Source organism: Psittacula echo (genome assembly GCF_963264785.1).
Source record: "Psittacula echo genome assembly, chromosome: 2".
In the NCBI taxonomy this organism is placed as follows: domain Eukaryota; kingdom Metazoa; phylum Chordata; class Aves; order Psittaciformes; family Psittacidae; genus Psittacula; species Psittacula echo.
In genome coordinates, this window is record NC_137737.1 from 35,050,059 (window position 1) to 35,072,429 (window position 22,371).

General features: G+C 39.5%; 1 protein-coding gene across 1 annotated transcript in view; it reads left to right on the forward strand.

Annotated features, from left to right (window-relative positions):
* Positions 1–22,371, forward strand: part of CALCR (calcitonin receptor) — a gene marked incomplete at both ends in the record, with an annotated part of 117,634 nt that overhangs the window by 63,931 nt on the left and 31,332 nt on the right. Inside the window, 3 exons of the mRNA XM_080610514.1 lie at positions 7,453–7,565; positions 11,681–11,772; positions 17,989–18,115. Of these exons, the coding sequence (XP_080466640.1) occupies positions 7,453–7,565; positions 11,681–11,772; positions 17,989–18,115 (332 nt within the window). The remainder of the gene's footprint in view (positions 1–7,452; positions 7,566–11,680; positions 11,773–17,988; positions 18,116–22,371) is intronic.

Sequence of the window (22,371 nt, forward strand, 5' to 3'; positions counted from 1 at the left end):
TAGCCAGGATTATGAAATGTAGTTTATAAAAAAACCAGCTACTTAGTTGTAATGCCAAAACATTTTTAGCATCTCATTCTAAGTTTTTATAATGAAAATACTTATGTGCATGAAACATGTATCAGCATGGGTTTTGTCCAGTTTTTGTTGGAAAATACCATTTTATGGAAGATGAGCAGAAATAATATTCTTTCAGTCTCCAAGTTTCAGTTGTACATTGAATTATTCATACAAATACTAGCAGCCCTGCAGATTAGGACAAGTAATTCAAGAACATTTAAAAGGACAAATGAAATGAAAAATCAAAGACAGAAATATTGCTAAATAGATATAAGGAAATATTAGACACAAGTATAAAACCTCAAAGATTATTGTTTGAAGAAAGAAGCAGTTGTGTGTTCTATCTTCAGGACATGTTGCTTATAGGCGGTGCTTGATGCCACAGTGTGCTAAATCCAGCACAGACACAGTGTGCCAATTGCAGTTAAAAACTGTGAAACTAAACATTTGGGAGGCCAGGGTATATAAAGCTAAACATTTTAGGTAAGGTTAAACCAAAATGTATGTTCCCAACTGGAAAGTAAGGAAGTAGACTAGTGGATAGCTATGAATTAATTACCCAGTATCCTTAGCTAAACTGTTGATTTTATTGAGATTGTTGCCTATTTAGAAACAGAGAAGTTTCCAGCTTGGATCAGACACATTGTGCATTTTTCTGAATCCCATTTGCAGTAGATGAATAGGAAAAAGTAAAACAAGGTTTCTGCTTTCCCTGCTTCCATAGTTTTTATGGAAAAATAATTGTGGCACTAACAGTCCTAGTTTATGCACACTTCATGTGCTCTTCAGCTTATACCTGCAAAAGTGGGTATTGGACAGCCCTGTGACTACAGAATTCTCCCAGTGACTCAAGATCCTCATCCCTCAGTGTGTGTTTACAGAGCCACTCTCCTGCTCACTCCCAAGCCACCTATTCCCAGCTTTTCCACTTGCCTACTTGTCTCCAGTGACTTGTTCTGAGCTAATTGCTCTGCTACAACAGCAGTCTTCAAAGTAACACTTGAAGTCCTCCATGGAGAAGCACCTCACTTCACTTATTAATGCTTATTAACATCAAGGCCTGTGACTTGTACAACTGATTGCAAATCACTGCCTAATGTACAAATGTATGTTGTAGTGTCTGCTCCACAGTGTGTGCGTACTGCAGTTATTCTTTCTGCCACAATTTAGAAGTATTCCTGTTCTCTCTACACAGCCAGAGGAGGAAAAGCCTCTCCCAGTTATTCATTTGCTACTGTCCTCTCTGCTGTCCTGTTTAGGAATAATACCTGTGGTCTTCTGGACTCCATATTTTCCCCTGGCACATCTCTCTTCTCCTTGTCAGAACCTCTGTCAGCCTCTTTACCTGCATCCTGGTCAGTCAACACTGTTTCCCTGGCTTGGCAGCAGCTCAGCATCTCCTGGGTGAGCCAAAGCCACTTTCCTAGAGTAGCTGTTGAGTAACCCAGCGTGTATTACAGCGACAGTGTCAAACCAGCGGGTAGCCAGACTTTGTTTTACAGGTGGCTGATTGTCACACAGAGACTAATAAAGTAGGAGGGAGACAAGAAATCGTGGGGGTGACTAAAAGTCTTTCAACTGCTAATGGAAGTGGCTGCCACTTATAGGTAGCCAAAAGCTCAGGTTCAGCTCTTGTGAGAAGTCTGTCAGGTTTTGTGTCACAAGTCATTATTTTCTCTGGTAACTTATGCCTGATAAAGAAAATACAGCTAGATTTTCTGCTGAAAACCAAGAAATTCATCATAAAGAACAATGATTTCACATGATTAAAACTGCAGTGCCTGTCAGATTTCCTTTGCATTAGGTCTTTATATATCAAACCACCTTGCACAGAGATCTGCTGAACCGATGTGTATCAATTCACTGATGACTAAGTTACTTTTGTACTTTTGTTATGAGGCCAGGTATAGCTTTGAGTCCTGGAATAAAATGATGTTGTTCAGCTTTCTTTTGTGCTTTCATATTTACACAATTCCTAACTGGAAAAGTGAAACATTATCCAGTAGCATAAGATTGGGTTCTCCTCCCATCTGCACCTGTGCTAGAAAGTTATGTTGGAAAGTAAGGTGAAATCGTATTCTAGACAAAAGGACCCAGAAGCAAAATGATAGAGGACACAATCAGTGCTTTGTTCATTTTGTCTGACAACTTCGCAACTAACTGCCAGCTGTAGTCCCACTCATTTCACTGAAATTGGGAACAGTTCTTACTAGATAGGCATCCGTGTTCTGAAAGGGAGGAGCACTCTGATAATCCAGTCTGTTTAGTTAGCTACGGCTTCTCACACTTCCTTCTTCACCTGAACAAGCTCTGTCCTGTGAAAGGAAATCAGTACCTGAAAGCTAACAGACAAACAGAAACTCCCCTCTACAAGCTGTGACAGCTTTTTCCTTTTCAATAAACAACTGCTTCCTCTTGTAGCAATCTCTTTCTCACAATGGCCATCACATGCAACGTGGTAATGCATATAACCATACCGATTTGTCTGGAAAACATACCGAGACCTACTGCTTTACCGCCAGTGACGGCAGGAAATTCATTGCCTCATCCAGTCCTGGCTGTGAAGGTCTGAGCAGGGATGGTTTATACTACCCTATTCAGACAACTTGTAGTTTCTCTTGAATTGTATTTTATATTCATCTTTTATCCAGGTTAATCTTTGGTGTAATCACTTTGAAAATGTTTCCAGGTCATGCTGAAATTGCTGGGAATTGAATTTGATAGGAATTTAATATGTAATTGATGCTGGTAATATTCTTGTTAATGAAAAAAAAATACATTGTGGATGCAATGGCCTTTTAGGAAGGCAGATTTACTGGGGGCAGCAGGAGGAGCAGAGTATTGCTCACCCTGCCTGCACAGTGTGTTCAGGATTTATTAGATGCACTCACATAGCAATTGAGCTGAATGTGTAAGTTGCACTGTGGCAGCCATACCATTTCACTTTTGCTCCCTTTCCCCTTAGTCAAGGAGCAGTGAGTGGTTAAGAGCAGTAGCCAGCCCAGCAGGGAGCAACCCCAGCCCAACTTTATGATCCAAGGCTGCATTTAGCAAAACTCAGTTCTCCACTTTGTTAGGTTTCTGTCTTTGGTCCCACTTTGTAAGCCAGTTACTCATAACTGTCCATGTGGCTCCAAGATCCAGGTTTCTAGAAGTGCTGTTTGGAAACAGATCCATATGTATTCATAAGCAATTACCTTAGATAATGATGGACGTGTTGTTACCTCTCATAATCAAGGGACATGGAAATGCAGCCCTGCACTTGCTCGAGTGTGGATCTCAGCAGTGGAAGTGACAGAGGCAGTCTCTGAATTGCTTTCTCTTTCCACAAAGTATCTTTAGAGAATTAGGGATAAATGCTCCATGCAGGAGAAGTGGGGACAGATGAAGTAGCTCTTGCAGACCCTTTTGGACTTACCAGCTGTGATGCCTGTGACCACAAGGGACTGTATTTGAGGGACACGCGTGCACCCTTCTCACAACTGGCCAAATGCACAAAGCGTTCAGCTGAGTTCAGTTGCCCAGCTGACAAGAGCAGACGCTGCAGATGAGAAATCATGGCCTTCCACAAACAAGAGCGAGAGACTTTGGGTAGCAGCAGCAGTTGCAGCCCCTTCTACCCACCTGTCTCCTCACAAACAGGGAGACCACTTCCTCAAGCACCTTCCCAACCGTGGTGTTGTTCCTGCATATCCAGTCCATCATGTGCTCCTTCCCACTCAGCACTGTGCGTCAGCAGGGCAACATGCCTGCGCTCACAGCAGGTTGCAGGCGAGAAAGTGCATCCTTGGTGTGCAGGAGCCCCAGACACCTGCTGGAGCACCCCAAGCAACGCAGGGAGGAATGGGCTTGGAAAAGCCCTTCTCTTGCTGCCACAGAATGCAGATTTCCTGACTCTGGCTTAAAAAAGCCAGCTCTGGATTCCTGCTGGTCCTGTTTTCCTGTCTGGAAGTGACATCATTTAGACAGTGATAAATAAACCAGGTCTGAACTCTTTGTCCAGCTTCTACTTTTCCCTGTATCCTTCTGTGTATTTCTGTCCTGCTTCTTAGCAAGCTTGACAGCTGAACTTTAAAAATCAGTTCTTATCCCCTCAGTGCACAGTATGACTCTATTATACAGATTCCATTTCTGCTGACTGAGGCACTCCGGCAATTGTGATAATGCTTCACTTAGTAGGACACTGGAAGTTTTCTAGGGTTTCCATTATATTATATAAGATGTTTTTTTCATTTTTGAAAAGTTTTCTTCTAGAATATTTTACTGAGGACATAAATATATCAGATGTGCTACGTCAGCTATTCTCTGATCTGCAAAACTAAGTACTACACAGGTCTATCCAAACAATGGCAAAGAATCCGATGTCTGGTATGTGCTGAGCATGCACTGCAACAGAGGAAATCTTACTTCAACTTCCAGCTTATAACTTCAAGATAAATAAAAACATTCGTGTTGATTCTTTTAACATGTGCTAGCTATAGCGTTCGTCTAACTATAAAAATGCTGATTGATAGAGTTATCATGTTTGTTTGGTTTAAGATATTTGTTAAATATAAATGGCTGAGGTGTTTTTATGAAAACATGATTCATAAAAGCACTACTGGTAGCACACACAATACCACATGCAATACTATTACTACTAGTTAATCTTAGACACTTGCACTACCATGAAAATACCCCTGTGGATGAGATTTCTCCTTTTTTTTCCCAGACAGTTCTTGCAGTGTCTGTCTTTCTAAGCTAACCACAGAGAGCCTGCACAACTGGCTATGAATTGCATAACTTAAGGTTTCTAAAATCAGGTGAGACAAATCACAGGCAATGCCACTGTTCCTCCACTTTGAATAATGTGATGTCCAAGTGGTGGCTGTCCAAGCTGATAGGGTAAGGCAGAGCCTAAACAATTAGAGTTTGCATTGTATTTTAATAATCTTAAAGCCCACTTTTCCATTTTGCGTTACCCATATTTCCACATTGTGTATTTCTTTAGAGTTTACTAGGTTGTTCTGATTAGCATTAAAACCAACTCGTGCCCAGGTTCATAATCCCACACCTTGTACTAGGCCACTGTAGAATAACTTTCGTAGAACAGTGGTTGGGCTACAGACTCACAGCTATATTTCTGCATAAAATCCTAGATTTAGAAGAGATGTTGGATCAGTTTGAGTCACTTGGATTGACAGTAGGGAAGCTTATCTCCCAGTCCCGTATTCTGACAACATTACAGCAAGAAATCCATGGGCCATGGCTGCTTCCAGACTAGGAGCAGTTATGTTTGCCTGGCTTCAAGGTAAAGTATGAGTCCACATGGTTTTTTCTGACTTACTGAGGCCACTTTAAGCTTCAGCAGAGCGCCTACATCGATACTGAAGTACAGAGATGATGGTATTACCATTATACTCTACGTCATATTAACAAAAGCCGTGTACTTTGCAGAGTGCAAGGAATAGTAGGTACGATGTTTGTACGCTGTGTTCCATGGTAGCATAACCATTAATCTTTTATCTATGACTGAAAACTTTTTCCAGCTTTAGATAATATCTGGCAATGAGTACATTGGGAACATTTCTACACAGGCAGCCTGAGATTATCTCCAAGCTGCAGCGATGGAAGGCTGAGATAACGTGTACTGTTCTCTTGGTGTTGTTGATGCACGTATTGATTTTCAACAAGTCCCCCAAAACAGTGATTTGAAACTCAAAGTAATTTCAAGTGTGCTGTGTTCTGGAGGGTTGTCTTTTTTTTTCTTTTCTTTTTTTGCAATGGCACTATTTCTGGTCAGAGGAAGATAGCTCAGTGTATGATCAATATTATCAATTGCTTGCCAATATGATCAGTTGCTTTCTTTAGGGTGTATGGAGGGAATACGAGTCTTCCAAATGAATGGAATCATTGATCATCAGAGCTGATTAAGAAAAATAAATGCAAATATTGACCACAGAAAATGAAAATGTGTATGTTCAAATGCTAATTGGCTCTGTAAAAGTGTGTTGACTGAAAATGCTTGTAATCTGTATATAAAGTTAATAAATTTATAAAGCTACAAAGGGGAGTCAAAATAGACCTTTGAGACTTTTTAAAGTCAGATTTGAAAAACTGTTTTTCATAAATAAATGGCTGTGTCATTGTTTAAGAAAGCATAAAATAATTTAAGTTTATGATTTTATCCTGCCTTTGTTACTCTGGCAAACTTTCCAGTGACTCCCATGTGGCTAATGCTTAAAGGGAAGGACAAGGAGCTAGTCCAGAGCTTGACAGGTGTTTAGGAGTAACTGTCTGTGCCTCAGCATCCAGGGTTTTCCAGGCAGAAATGTGAGCGCGGCCGGGAGGACACAGGCACAGCACATACCTGTGGCTCCAGGCATCCTTCAGAGCTGTACAGTGCTGAAACCCCGACCATCCCCCTGCCACAGTAAAAGAAGGCAAGCCAGAGAGCACAAGCCTGGATAGCGATCCATATAACAGGGCTTTCATAAAGGATGCCAGAACCACCTGCAATGCAAGAACAAGTACCAGAGACTTGGTAGAGGCCAAACACACATCAGATTTAACAGAGAACTCTGCAGCCATTTTAAATTAAACTGGACACATAGAACCCGTGCCAAAATGTTTGTGATACTGCTTCTCTCTGTGCCTACATGCTTTGTAGCCTTAGAGGAAAGTGAGCTCTGCTCCTACTCATCCTAGCAGGACTTGGCAGGCACTGGGGCTGTCAGCATCTCCAGCATCCAGGCTTCACTTTATACACTGCTTGCTGCACTTTCTCTACACAGTATTTTTAACTAATTATTTCCTTTGATACCTGAAATGCTGCACATTGCCTTCAGGTTTGGCATAGGGGCCTGAGGTTACTTTCTCTCACATAAACAGCTTTAAATGGATAGTTATCACATAAATAATTGCATCTGAATAATCCTTTAGAATTTCAATTTTGCTTTCTGTAACAAGTGTCTTCCAAGCTGTTGACATCTTCTCTGCAAGGCTAGAAACATTTACGTAAGTTAAAATTATTTGTCATAAGCAAAGAATATCACACTCCCTTTGAAAAGAAATATTTATGAAGGTACCATTAATCCAGAAAATCCTACAAAAAATCTTTGAGTGTATTATTATCACATAAATAATTGCACCTGAATGAAAGCTAGTTGTATATACTCTTCTGCATTCATGCAAGGCAAAAGGAGACAGATAGATAACAAGTATACCACCAGATAAATATGAGGAAAAGAACCGAATAAAAAATGTATAATAATTGCACAAGTTGAAAATTCTTTGGATTTCGTTATGCAGACTTTTTTTTTCCAAACACAGAAATTCTTTTTTTTTTTTTAATGGATTTTTAAATGTGTCATATGCAATGCTGAATAAACTGTTATTGCAATTTATCATTAGAAAGAGCTTCAAAATATTGTGATGAAACTGGAAACTGGTTCCGCCATCCTGAGAGCAACCGAACGTGGTCCAACTATACCCTGTGCAACTCTTTCACTTCTGAAAAATTAAAGGTATGCTATTAAAATGACAGTGATTGGGAATGGCTTTGGGCTTTGCTAGCAGAAAGACATATGAGAGAGATCAGAGTAGTCCTCATCTTTCAGCTTTATTTGTTGCACAAGAATTTAATAGCATTTTCCCTGTGGTTTTAGCTTATTAAAATTATTTGATGAGTGCTCAAACCTAAATACAGGTTTGCTATGGGGTGGATAATGCAGTAGCAATTCATTTGACAAGTTTTTCAGTGTTTTTCAAATGCATTTTTTAATTCCTGTGATTTTCCCTGATTATCCAACAGTTATAAAGTAATCCTTTAAAATTTCAATTTCACTTTCTCTAGCAAGTATCTTCCAAGTGTTTATGTCTTCTCTGCGGGGCTAGAAATTTTAATGTAAATTAAAATTATTTTTCTTAAGCAGAGAATATCACCCTGTATTCACTCCTTTTGAAAAGAAATATTTATGAAGGTACCATTAATCCAGGAAATCCTACAAGCCTGAACACATTTAACTTTAACAGTTCAACTGAAGTCATTGAGACTTTTTACAATAATAAATTAAGCATTTGCATCAATATTTACAAAATCAAGTTGCTAAGATGAAAGAGGAGAACTAAATATAAAAGCATGAAAAGAAACAAGGAGAGAGAAATCTGAGAAAAGCTTTGAAAAAAATTAAATTGGGATGATCATGAAAATAAACATATTTCTCAAATGTGAGTGGAGCTCCAGGAAAATCTGATTACAGATTTGTGACAGAATAATTTGTGACTGTTTGGAGTTGTGGAAGGAAAAGAGTCAAAAAGATTTTTGATTTGCAGTTTGTGTTGGAGGATCTTGTTTTATGCAGCCAAAAACCAGTATGTGGTTATATATAGTAATGATCCAGTTCAAAGGGCCTTGGAAAAGCACTAGGCTGGAGGTGAATTCTGAAAGTTTTTGCAGCATGAGAAGCTATCATGGTAAAATGGGGCTCACCTGTATGACAAAGAAAGAATAATAGTAACAGTCTGAGCTCACAGAGCCATTAAATGGAAGTGCCATAAAAATTTTTCCAGATGTTGGCCCATGTAGAGAGGCAGAAAATGTAGTTCTGTTACCTATTATCCATGCCTTCCAGAAGAACAATTTTGAACATCATTCAAGCAAAGTGCAGATAGAACAGAAAGGAAAATTATTCGTATGTCGAGATTCTTCTGAAACAAAAAGCAATGGAAAATGCAGAAAGAATCTTTCTTTACAGAAATGCCAAGTTAAATTATGACCTTTAATCCCAGTCTTTGAAACCAGGAGTATGCTTCATTTGTAGACTATTTCCATGTACGTATGGATAATATAATTAAGTAGGAGGTATTCCTATTAGAGAGTTCTCTTTCCTCGTGAATAATTTTAGGGGGACAAAAAAGAACCATTAAGGGTCTCTCTTAGACTTTTTTTAAAGCCAGGACGACAAAATCTGTATGAACCAAAAACTTGGTGAGTCAGCGTGTTATCAGTCCTGTATGTCAGAAGGGACATGACAGATTGACAATTAAAGGAGTGCAGAAATTAATAAAATAGTTGATTATTTGTTTGAAGTTAACTGGAAATGCCAACATGCCGTGCTTTTGAAACTGGCTTACAGCCAGTTCTTAAAAATGCAGTGATAGACCATATGCTTTGTTAGCTGACAGTTCAGTCCATTCTAACCTGCCTTCATTGCTATATTTGGAAAGTTTTTTTGAGCAGTTGGCATGGTAGATTTACATGGAATAATCAAAAATGCCACTGCTGACTCCCAGATACACAATTGTATGATGAAAGTATGTAGATTGATTAAGTAGGAGTCCTCCAGGGTTCACATAGGTTTGCATCCAGGTAACTGAAAGCCTTTCCTGCTTCTCGCTGTTCCAGGCTTAGGGTTGTATACAGGTTAGGTGCCAAAACAATGTATTTTTGAAAAATTAATCTGTAAATTAAATTCAGTTATATCAATCTAATATCATATAACCCCACAGCAACCACTTAGTATGGAGTGAAAGAAATGTCACATGCATGCAGATATAAACCTCTCCCACTAGTCTGTATTCAGGAAGTTGTCTTCTCTTCACTCTGGTCTGCCCACTCTGGGGTTGCAGGTGCACTCAGAACAAGTTGTCAAGCGTTGGCACTCACTAGTGATGTAGTAGTTAGTCTTTTTGAAGGAGACCTAGGGTATTTGCAGTTAATATGCAGAGATTTCCATACCTTGGTGAATTATATTTACACTCAGATCATGTCTGTTCTATGTGGTCAGGATAGTGTAAAAGTGACTTTGTTTAAATCTGAATTGGACCACCACCACCTATGTTAATGAAAGCAGGAGCTGATTTCAAACTTGCAAAATGACTGAAGAGCAAACTAGGTAAGTAGACGTGCACCTTTGCTAAGAGGAATGCTTTGTTTTCTGAATTTTGTTCATATTTATTTTCACGTGAAAGTTTAAAATTACTTGGAAACACCAAAAAATGTGACTGGCAAAAGTTAGGGCTACAAAGGCAATTCATATAATTGTGAAAAAAAGAAAATAACTCATGCATAATAAAAAAAAAAATAATGAAGTAAAGCTGAAAAGAAAATAAACACAACAGAGGAACTGAGACCAGGATCCTATCTAAGTCTTTTTTTTTAAGACAGGCTTATACCACATTAGTGCTTTCAGAAAAGGAAGACAGTGGTGAAAGGCTGGCATGCCATTTAACCTCCTGCAGCCTTCTGACAACTGGGTGATGCTTAGAAGCTTGTCTTAGACCACAACATAACATTTAAATACTGCCGCATTCTGAAGCCCAGGTGCTCTCCTACAATTTTGTTTCACTATTGGCATAAAAAGTATGGATAGATCTATCTTAGATTTCACTGGTACTAGTCAAAGTGAAAGCCTGACTACCTGTTCGCGCATCCTGGCTTCACAGCACTGTAAGACCATCTAGCTGCCCAATAGCAAGGTTCACACCAGTGTGAACCAGAATTTGGCTCAGGGTGTGCTGTTCCACTGTGGTAGGAGTTGAGGATAACCTTTATCTCATCTGCTGCTTTCATGACTCTATGGGCCTTAATCATAAACCCTCTTGACTTCTCCTCTCCAAAGGGGAGTATCCTGGCCTTTGTACATGCTTGTAACACAGCTGCTCTACCTTAGTTATTTTAGTTGCCTTCTTTGCACCTTTCTTAGCTCTGCCATGTCCATGAGGTGAGGAGACTAGAAACACACATGCATTTAAGATGTGCAGTGTAAATTCTAAACGGAGGCACAATGATGTTCTACCCTCAGTGCCTTTCCTAATCGCATCCAACATTTTGTTGACTTTTTGGCGGTCATTACGTGGTAAGCCAATGACTCAGAGAGCTGGCTAGGATGCCTCCAAGCTCTCCTTTCTGAGTTTAGTTTTCAGCTCTGAGTTCAGTGTTGTGTAAGCAGGATTTAGATGGTTTGTCCCTAGCTGTATCATCCCACTTTTTTCTGTATTAAAGCTCATATGGCATCTTCTTGTCCCCTCAGTTATCTAAGGTCCTTCTGGAGTCCCTCGCTATTATCTGGAAGACCTAAGTATCACCTGAAAACTTAAGAGATTTCCTGCATCAGGTGACTGATGAATATGTTGAACAAAAAGCCAGCCCCACCGTGAGTCCTGAGGGCACCTAACCACTGACTCGTCTCCAAAAGTGACCATTAAGTTTTTGCTCTCCATTGCTTAAGCTGTTCTCAAACCATAAAATCTTTCTACCAATCGTGCAGCAACCTGTTTTCTTCAATACTTTTTTTTGTGTGGAAGCTTGTCATAGGCTTTTTGAAAATCTGAATATGTTATGTCTGCTGTGCTTTCCTAGAGCTTGGAAAGTTAGTGATGCATAGTGTGAGCAGGGATCTTGCCAGTTACTCAGTGCAGCAGAAATGGATCAACTCATGTAAGAAACACTTATCTCATCTTTTGACCATGAGTTGTGCTGTTCAATAGATTGCTGATGTTAAAAGTATATTGAAAAAAACCTTTGAAAGAAAAGAAATAAAAAATGGGAGGTTGATTTTATAGGTTCTTCTTTAATGAGAAAAAAACCTGACTGCCTGCAAATTATTCATGTTTGCCTTTTCTTTGTGTTAAATTGCAGATGGCGTTCATACTTTATTATATGGCGATCGTTGGTCATGCTTTGTCTATAACATCGCTGTTGATTTCCTTGGCAATTTTCTTCTATTTCAAGTAAGTGTTTCTTACAGACACTCCCTCTTCTTTCCCTGAAGGATCTCAAGTGGAAACGAAAGAAAAGCTTGGAAGGGGACATGGCTCTTATGAGTGCCTTTTTCTATAATCGTGGTGAAAAAGGCTCAGCACAGGGGACATCTCCAGTGGTGTGTAGCCAAGATCAAGCTGTTATATTTATCAAGACTGGTGTAAAAATGTGGCCCAAAGGGAAATGGTGTAACTGGGGGTGCGGTAAGGCCCTTCGTTTACCAGTTGTCTGTTGTTCCTTGAAGGGCACATCCAGCTCCTGGCAGGTGCAGTGACTGCACAGAACAGTGTCTTGGAGCTCCCATCTCCTAAAGAACAGGAATACCTTTATCTGATGCTGAATACTGAGCTATTGACTTGAGTAGGTGCTTACTAGACCCAGCACTAAGAGTGAATCTGACACTAATATGTAGTCTGTCATCATCATTAAAAGGAAAAATAGGAATGTGGTCTACTTTAAAGAAGACTAAACTGATACTCATTGAAAGCATTGCAGCTACCATATGGCAACTTAACTAGAGCATTTAAATCTTGTCCTTTCATGAACCTGTCTTTGTGCTATGTATTATAATGTGTCTGCAGTGAAGTAGCAGAGGGAGCTCAGATTTGCCATCAAATGTAGTCACAACTTCAGTCCCAATCAGTATTGAAGGACTGTCTGGGAACAGCCTTTGGTTTTCAGCTCAGGGAAATGGTTAAATGCTAGAAGACATCAAAGGCACTGGGGAAAATATTCAAGAATAAACAATGGACAAGATTCTGAGCTGTTGTACATCCAGAGCTATGATCACTTGCATAAGTTATGTTTTTCTGGCTCTTACGCAATCTTTTTAAGATATTTAATTTTTCTAACATTACTATAAACTGCAGATTTACTGGACTGATAGCACACTCAGAAATCGGGGTTGTAATGTCCATGCACAGGTAGTTTGATGAAACAGAATGATGCATCCAGTATAATGACCCAAATAGGATGTTGTCTTACTGATTTCAGCAAATGTGCATCAGTTACTTGCAATCAGATAGCCAAATCATCAGTTCATGATCAGATACAGAGAAATGTGCACCATCAGTAGGGTATATCTGAAGATTACTGCAAGGTAATCTAAAAGGCCAGCTAACTTTACCTGGATAAAGGCTTCCAAGGATATAAAGGAGTATTCCACACCCTGCACACTGGGAAACAAGAGTAATATAAGAAACAATTACAACTGCTTCTGAATAAATAATACACACAGTTGTATCCAGAGACTTTTATTGCCAAAAAACATATCTCAGTCAAGTATGCACAAACCCCCTAAACTCTTCAGAGAATGCAGTGTTCTTTGACCCATCAGGAATGCAAGAAAAAAAAACCAAACAAACAAGCAAACAAACAAACAAAAAAAAAAAAACACCAAAAAAACCCACCTACAATCTTTTTTTTTTTCATGAGCTTCTTTACAGAGTGTAAGAAAGAATAGTTGCACAATAATGGCAGCCTATAGTAACTTAAGTCCTTACTGGTGTCTTTGTAATAATATACTGTTTCAAGATTGTAATTTAGCCTGCAAGAAATTATTTCAAGCTAAAATTATGCCAGAACACAAATAGGCCTGTGTGAGAAAATGGATTGTGAGATATCATCAACTTCATCATCTGAGTTCCTGAGATGTCATTTTTTCAACCACAAATACACATTTGAAGATCTATAGAATCCATCAACACATAGCAAACATGAAATTCCAGCTTACACGTGCATAGTAATTGCATAGATTTGGGGATGAAAAGAATCTCTTCCTGAAGCCGCATCTCTAGTACACAAGGAATGGTTGCCTTGCTCTAAAAATCTTCAGTGAAAGGTGCTCCACAAAATTCCAGATATTTGATGCCAGTGCTTAAATGAGTTCTAGCCTCAGAGTCTCTGTATTATTTAATCTAAATCTTACATGAGGCATCTTAGCCTGTTTCTGGCCCCAGTTTTGATCTATATGTACTACATATCCATGGATATGTCCAGGTTGTATGCCTTCTAATAGTAATTTTCTCAGTAACATTATGTAAAGCTTCTTCCTAGTTACTTCATCTGCTGTTGATCCCTGGAAAGGTACACCATGGATGAGGGTGTCCATATAGGCTGGAAAAGGGTATGCTTAGTAAATTGAGAGGCCGGAAGAAGCTGGCATAAATCTTAAAGCTATACAATTTGATGTCTGTGCCTCAACTGCCAGACAGGAAGGGTAGTAAAAGAACAAGCCCCCAGCATCACCAGCACTAAAAGCAAGTCTAGGAAACATAGGAAAATGAAACAGTTGGATTTTGCATAGATTAAAAGAGTCTGTGGGATTACAAAATCAAAATAGGTGGATCCAAAATATAGGTTGTGAATTCTGCTAATTTCCAGAGGCAGTTTGATGAGTGACTGTGATAACATGCAGTGATCAGATGCAGAGATATCTAGAAACTCTACCCAATGAACTGATGAATTCCTTTCCCATCTAATTATAAAAAGCACAAAACCATAGCCAAAGTAATGCTTTAAGAAAGCTGAGAAGAGCACAGTTTAATTTGATTTCAAGTCCTATACCTGGGCTTCAGAGTTCTTCGAGACAGTAAGACAGGATCTAGTTAAATTAGCTACCCAAAATGGACCAGGAAGGTGATTCTTTGCCGTGAGCAAGGCAGGTTTAGGCTGTCTGACTCACTGTTAGCTCTGAGTCACAGACGACACACAATCCTGACCAGTCCCAGGCCACACTGTTCAGACTCATCTTTGCAGCAGCTTTCCAGACAGTAACACACCTCCTCCTCCTGTCTTTCCTCCTCCACTTCTCCTTCCCCTTCCATGACTAATCCATGATACAAAGGTTATAGGAAGAAGTAGAGAAAAGAATTAAAACAAAGTGCTGCAAAATGGGAGGACAAAAATGAAACCAAACTACAATCATAAGAAAGTGAGAATAAAGTTGCAAGGGACCAGGGTTCATGTTGCCTTCATTGGGTTTCTATCATCTGGCTATGACAGCAATAGATTATTTGACCTTCAATAGAAGGCAAGTTGTCAATCAGACAGGCAATCAGATAGCAAGAGATGGTTTTGGGACTCTATAATAGCCTCTGACTGTAGAAGCAGCAACAAACAGCTTTCAGAGGTTGCTGTTTCCCACATGTAAGTCTTTCCTGGCAGAGATTTATTTTCCTTTCAGTTTTGGGTATCAAGACTCGTAATGATCTGGCACCCCAGATGTTGCAGTACTTTCGGAAGGGAATTCTGAATCAGTAGTGATGAGCATCACTAAGCAATACTAACTCATAACAGGAGACAGAGTATTCATTAAATAAAGTGTTACATGCACCATCAGATTATTGCAGTATTTTTATAATTGCAGACAGAGACCCCACTATCTTATATGATAAAACACAAAAGGAAAAAGGGACTCCTAGCTCAATCCTAGCTCAAAATCACTTCTAATTGAATTATTAAAACAAAGATATTTGTTTAAAGACAGGTGAGGAGTACAAGTCTAGATTTGCAAGAATAATACATGGTTGTGTTCTGAATGCACCTGCAATCTAATTGTTGCCAAGGCTTTTAAAGCTGAAGAAGGATAATGTGTGGAAAGATAATTTGTAGAAGTTCATTGGGAGTTTTCCCCAGGGGTAAGGGAGACAAAGGTAGAAAACGTGAAAATAGTTTGAAAACTAAACAAGTGTGTAGGAGATGGAAAATAACTGTCAGGGAGTAAAAATGGGTATTCGCAGGAATGGTATTCATGAGTGAGAACAAATGACAAATTCACAGTGCAGATCTATGAAGAAAATAATGCTAAAATCTGCTTGGAAGTCAAAACATCCCAGATGGAATAGGGAACTGGAGACAGGAACTCAAAAATAAGGGTGACTCTGTGAGTAGATAGGAGAACCCATCTCTGTCAAAGGAAATGTAGGAGACATAGAATAAATGTGAAACACAAGGGAACCACAAGAAACAGAGAAGGCTCTGAAACTCTGAGACACAATTGATAGAAGCCCAATGACACAAAAAACTCAGAAGATCTAGGCATGGATAGCTGGGTTAGTGACACCTTCTTGCATTATGATTAATGACACAGAGTAGGGAGCATACAGAAAGATGGGGGGGAAGATGAAAAGGAGCCTGTAAAATACCATGAAGGAATTATTAGGATATCAGGAAGAGGGACAGGAAGAGGGCTACGATAGGTCAGAGAAGGAGAAGAGTATGGATTTTCAAAACCAGAAGAGAGGATGAATCAAATAAGGGGTTTGGGTTTGCTAAAATGTTCTCTCGGTGCAGACTGAATCAGGCAGGTCCTGGTGCCACTGTGATGGCAAACACTGAAGGTCAAATTAAAAAGTGAGGGTATGGAAATATATGCTTAATGATCTAGATGGGTCTTTAGCATGAAAGCTGGAGTCAAGAAAGAAAGGTGGGGCATACTGAGAGCAAAGGAGGAAAGCAATGCAGGAGTAAAAGTAAGGGAGGAAGGCAGGCAAGGAAGGGAGCTTGGACAGCAGACAAAGGCAACATGCAGTGAAGGACAGTCCAATTTAATTGAGTAAGACTGTCAAAAGTCAAGTGGAGCAGTGAGGAAGGACAGGAATGGGAGTGGAAGCATATGTACCTGGCAGAGATTATCACAAAATACAGTCTCTCTGTAGCAGTAGCCCTGTAGAGAGGAAGCTGGAGAGACAAGGGTCTGTATTTCTGTGGCCAGGAGCTGAAGACTGCTCTAAGTAAAAGGGAAATTTTAATTTGTTGGGAATAAGCTTGGTATCACACTAGTCTTGTTTCCATATCTGGTGCTCAACAGTTGCCTGTAACTGATGCTAAAGGAGCAATACAAAATCAGTATAGGGATGATCTCATTCCTAACCCACTAGCATCTCATGGACGCCCTGAACCAAATAAGGTGCATTGGTAAATAAGGAGGTGAATAAAAGTGATGAGCATTACAGGATGATGATGATCATAACCAGAAAGGTGACCTCAAGCTAAAGGAAAAATTCCACCCAATGACTCAGAAAATAGGTGTAAGAAAAGATAAGTGGCAGCTGACCAAGGAGCTAAAGAAATGGAAAACAAATAAATAAATAAGCAAAATAATTAAAGAGTTCAGTTGCTTAGATTGGCTCTCTGTTTTGAAAGAAAGTGCATTCTGCATTGACCTCCACTTGCAGAGCATCAAAAAGTTGCTGCCTGTGCTCAATTCCAGACTGCAAAAGACTGGAAAAAGTGCTGAGAGGGAAGCTTACTTCAGCAAGACAGCAACACTTGTTCTTAGGTTTTTTAGCTACTGCTTGTGCTTGCTTGCTTTCAGTGATCACTGAATACAGACATAACAGCATTATCTAACAACTCCATGATTGCCTTTCTGTAATCACCTCCTGCCAGCCCCAGGCTGTGCTCTGGGGCATGGAGCACTGTGGAGGCAGTTTTCTCTGCCTCAGGGATAGCCAATGAGGTGGCATGAGGATTTGGGCATGAATTAGAAAGGGGAGATGGTTCAGGTCTGAAACTGCAGTCATGACTTGGTTTCAGAAGAATCCTGTGAACTTCTCTTGTGGAATTCTGCTAACCTACAATAGCAGAAATCCTACCATCCCCAAAGTCGGTATTCAGGGAAGATTGCTGCTCCTTCCGAGCAGCAAAACAATCTTTTCTGATTTGGGAGCTTAGCTGGAGTTAGAAACATGCAGGATACCAATCCAAATCCCCCTGTAATTTAAGGAGATTCCTGCCCAAAGTTCCCATCCTGTCTTGCCACTTAGTCTGAAAGTAGCAAATAATTTTCATCTGAGTATTTGAGAAATTGAGTCTCCAGGGAACAGTTACTTATAAAGCGGTATTCCTGATGTTCATTACTTGTTTCATGCGCATCTAATAATTCTCAGGGTTCTGCTTCACCACATAATATCTAGATTACCATGAAATAAAGAAAGGCATCAAGGGCTGAGAATGTAGCTGGATGGCTCTTTACAGCATGGTTTAAAAAGCATGTGGTGCTAAAAACAGGTGTAAAAACAAAACAGAAAAATTGACAGAGGTTATGGCTGCGATGCAAGGCATGTATTTTCCAATTATGCCTTGCCAAAAGGCATTCTTGAGAGACTGTTGCCAGAAAGAGCTTGTTAAAATGACATCAGAAGAAAAATACTAATTTACAACGTGTGCTACATATTTTTCAGGAGCCTCAGCTGTCAAAGGATAACACTGCATAAGAATTTGTTTTCTTCTTATGTGCTGAACTCCATGTTTACAATTGCCCACCTCATTGCTGTTGTGCCTAACCCAGGCCTTGTAAAAAGGGATCCTGTAAGTACCGCATGATTCCTCTCCATCTTAAGACCCCAGTGAAATGACTACAGCCACAACAAAACTGAGTATTCCTATTCACCAGTTAATGATAGCCATCTGGTAAAGCACACATGGAGGGTGCAGATTCTGAGAATTTCACTCAGCCTTGCTCAGACCTCTCATCAAGCAATAAAAATCTTTGAATCAGGTACAAGAAGGAGAAGCCTCAGACATGCTCCTACTAGCCCATCCATTTAAACACGTGCAAGATCCCCATTGCTCTCGGCACTAACTACCTGATATTTCCCAGCAAAGCCCCTGAAGGGGCAGATACCCTCGGCAGCCTCCAGTCCTTTCTCACAAGCACACATGCTGGGAAGAAGCAGGAATGGGAAGAGATACCACTTTTTTAAAAAATACCCCACCAAAAGATCTGTTTGATGCATTTTGTTTTTCCTTGGGTAGTGGTAAATCAAAGCAATAGCATGCCTCACTGGTCTTAGGTAGTGACAGAAGTTGTACCAGCCGTGCAGCTGATAAATATGTATTGTAGATCTTGGCCACCCAGCTCTGATCTTCATCTCTAACAGAGCAGTGGTGGTGTGTGCTCACTGCTGTTACTGCAGCCCCGGCTGATGTGAAATTAATGCGAGGCTGGGAATCTCTCAAGTTATGTCACAACACCAATCAGCTTGACTTCTTAATAAAGTCGTTCAGTTATGCTTCAGCCATTTATCCACTTTTAATCTCATGAAAGTGATTAAACATTAGCACCTGGTATAATCTAATCATATGTGTTTCTCAAACGTGCTGGTTAAGTAAGCTAGTTAAAGCTTACTGGTTAAGTAAGCTAATTAAAGTAGGAAATAAATGGGCTAAAGAAAACTTTACCAGTCCCCGGGACCATCTGGAGATTAAAAAAAAAAAAAAGAAGAGCAGAAGAATAATTTAAAAATCACACTTCTTTCTGCTTCCCGCATGGCTTCATATGTACATAGCCTGTGCAAGAGATGCAATGAAAATACACTTGATATTTGAAGATAAAAAGCTGGCAGATTATATCAGGCACCTAAATTGAAGTAAGATCCTTACCTCAGGGTTAAGAATGATACTTCCTGACGGCAGAAGTAAATTATCTGAAGTGCTTTAAAAGTTGAGGCTGTGGTGAGGACTCTTATGCTCTAAGATTTCATTTTAAAACTGTATCTAGTGCCTTTGGGCTGGATCTTTATTTTGATCTTTAAAGTAAAGATGGTGGTATAAATAATAAAATAAAAATATATAGATAAAATAAAAATAATAGATTATTTTATTTCGAGTAGTCTTGACCCCAGTGAATTCAATGACAAAGCTCTCAGAGGCTTCGGTAGAGCCATGTAGCCACAGGACAGGTACTGGCACACTGAGCATCACCTAATGAAAACCCCAACCTCCATTGCAGTGGCAATGGATAGTATAGAAATGACATAGGTGGTTACCTTTGGAGACTGTGGAATCCCAGGACAGTGCAGAGGTTCATGTATGCGATCAGCTTTCAGGTCTCCAGTGGGAATATGAAGAGCACCCTTAAGTGCTCAGTACAGTCAATGAAATGGCCCAAGCATGTCCTTGCACTAATCTTACCAACTATAACTGTTAGTAAACCTGGCTGCAGCTAGTCAGCTAAGCACACATTATATATATTACATATATATTACAGAATATATTACATATAGTCTCCATATGAATATATGAAGACTTAAAGGATTTATGTTAAAAATTTAATTATTCCACCAGATAGATTCCCATACTAATTTTCATGCCAATTAACAAAGCAAATGAAAGCTTTATAGCTTTATCGTTTTCTTCTATCGCTATTGCACCCTCTCTTTTATTAAGTCCATTTTAAGACAACTGCTTCTGATTCCTGAAGTTTTCTTCATGTATCCACTTTCCACCTGTGCCTTTTCTGAGCCTGACAGGCTTACATGTGTGTGGCTCCTACCTCCAATATATACAGAAAATCTGAAATGTATAGAAGGAATTTCAAACAGTTACAGGGACCCTTATGTAATGGCCATATACAGAGATGAAGTTGGTGGTATTTATTCTACAAAATAATAAATGTGTTTCCACCCCAATAGCTCCTGCCTTTTTTTTCCTGCCTAAAGTTTCACACTAGATTTCAAATATACAATGCCATGGGAAAATACTTGCTGTGAATACATATTTATGAGGATATGAACAAATACATATAGTTTTGGAAGAAAAAAAGAATGTTCTGTTAAATAACAAAGAGAAAAGACAGGAGGAGCAAGAGAGGAAATTCATCCCTAACACCAAGACACACACATTCTGCCTGTGATCCAGACACAAAGATGTGAGACAATCCAAAAGCATCATTTACATCAGGAGAGGCCATGTCACGTCCTTACTCACATATAGTTTGCTGCAAAGAGTTAAGCCCTTTGATGATCATCTTCTCATGTAAAATGGTAAGTCAGGCCACTTTTTTGATATATCTTCATTTGCTTTTTTACCTTGGTTTTTTTCTGCTTTCTGGTTATATAATTTTCTTCTCTCTCTTTCTCTTGTTTTTATCTGGATCTGAAGTGATGGAAGAAAAAGACCTGAGCCTAGGTGGCCACTCAAGAAGCGAAGAGCAATGAAAAACATTCAGAAACACTCAGTACAAATATAAATAGGACACATGTATGAACACTCATTTACATATAATAAACAATATTTTGTGAGATAATTTTTTATGTTTTAACATAGCAAATGCTTTAATTATGTTATTACTGGAACAGATCTTATAGGAAGGTGTATCTTCTATCACCTTAAATGAGACTGACCCACAGAAGAAGGGTGATCTGCAAACAGCACATTATGTTCTCCATTAAAAAACCTGGAAATATAAATAAAACTCTTTCTGCCTAATCTCTTAATATAGTCTTGCACATGAGATTTTTTCCATTTTTTGTATTCAGCAAGATTAGTAATTTTAATACTCAATACTGATGGAGGTAAGGGAGATAGAGCTCATGACTGGAGAGATAGCTCTGCTAATAAGAAACTGAATAATTTATCAACTTCATGGGCACCAATATACATGTTTGTAAATGGCACTAAGTTTGGTCACAAGGCAGTAATAGCTCAGTAACTGGAACCTCTTAAACCAGAAAAGGTTTAAGAGATCTTACTGTATTTTTATCACTTTTCTGTTGTAGTGGAGATATCTGTTCTCTTCTTTCTCCAAGCTCCTCTGTAGCCTCTTCACATTTCATGTAGTAGTTTCACCCTTACTTCTGTCAGTCCCAACTTTCTCAGCTAGTCTTCATAAGGGAGGTGCTCCAGCCCTCCAGCCCCTTTATCATCCTCATGGCTCTCCTGTGGACTTGCTCCAGTAGCTCCATTTCACTTGTTGCTATCACTGTGGGCATGAGGTGGGATGATAAGGGCACTCAGTTTATCTGTACTGCCCAAACCCCATCTCCTGGTAAGAATCACACCTTCAGGAGTAACTACTACACTACTTCCCACTCAGCATTGTTAGTGAGGCTATGAGAAAGTGAGGAGAGCACAAAAGCTGGCGTCTGCTAGCATTACAGTCTTTAAAGCAAGGCCACAGTTGTAGTAATATGAAAAAATCTAGTATCCTCATGGACACTAGAACACTGTAAATAATCTCACCATTTATAAACTCAGGTGGAAACCATGACTGCCCAAGTGTCTTAGGTTTTCCTCTCTATCACAGTAAAACAGCAGAAATAAAATGTTGAGCTCTGTGGGCAGACGAGGAGAGTATAAAGGGTAGTTACTGTGATTTATGGGGTTATGATACGGGTGACCTCCGCAATTCTCAAAGGCATAGCAATGAAATGAGAGCCAAGAAAACAAAGGAGATTCACAGCATTTCAAGAATAGTGTCCATTTTAGGACTTTTTACCATATAAATGTTACTTTCTCATCTCTTGTTGCTTTCAGTTCTTCTGATGTAGCCTGGCAGAGCCTGTGGGGTTTTAAAACATATTCTTCTGAAATAAGAGGCTCATAGCTGATACCAGTGAAGATAAATGGAAAAACTGCTGCCTCATGTGGCTTGTGTTTGCCTTAGTAGTCCCAGCAGTCTCTTTGGTGCAGCTCCCTTTGGAAGCAACAAAGGTGGAGCTCCATAAAGAAGGGCATTTTGATCATCTGAGTTGTTTCATGTATTATGCTCAGGGTAGAGCTTCAGGAGGCTCCATTCTTGTTAAATAATCTGATTCTTTATTAATGTAACTATTTTCAGAGCT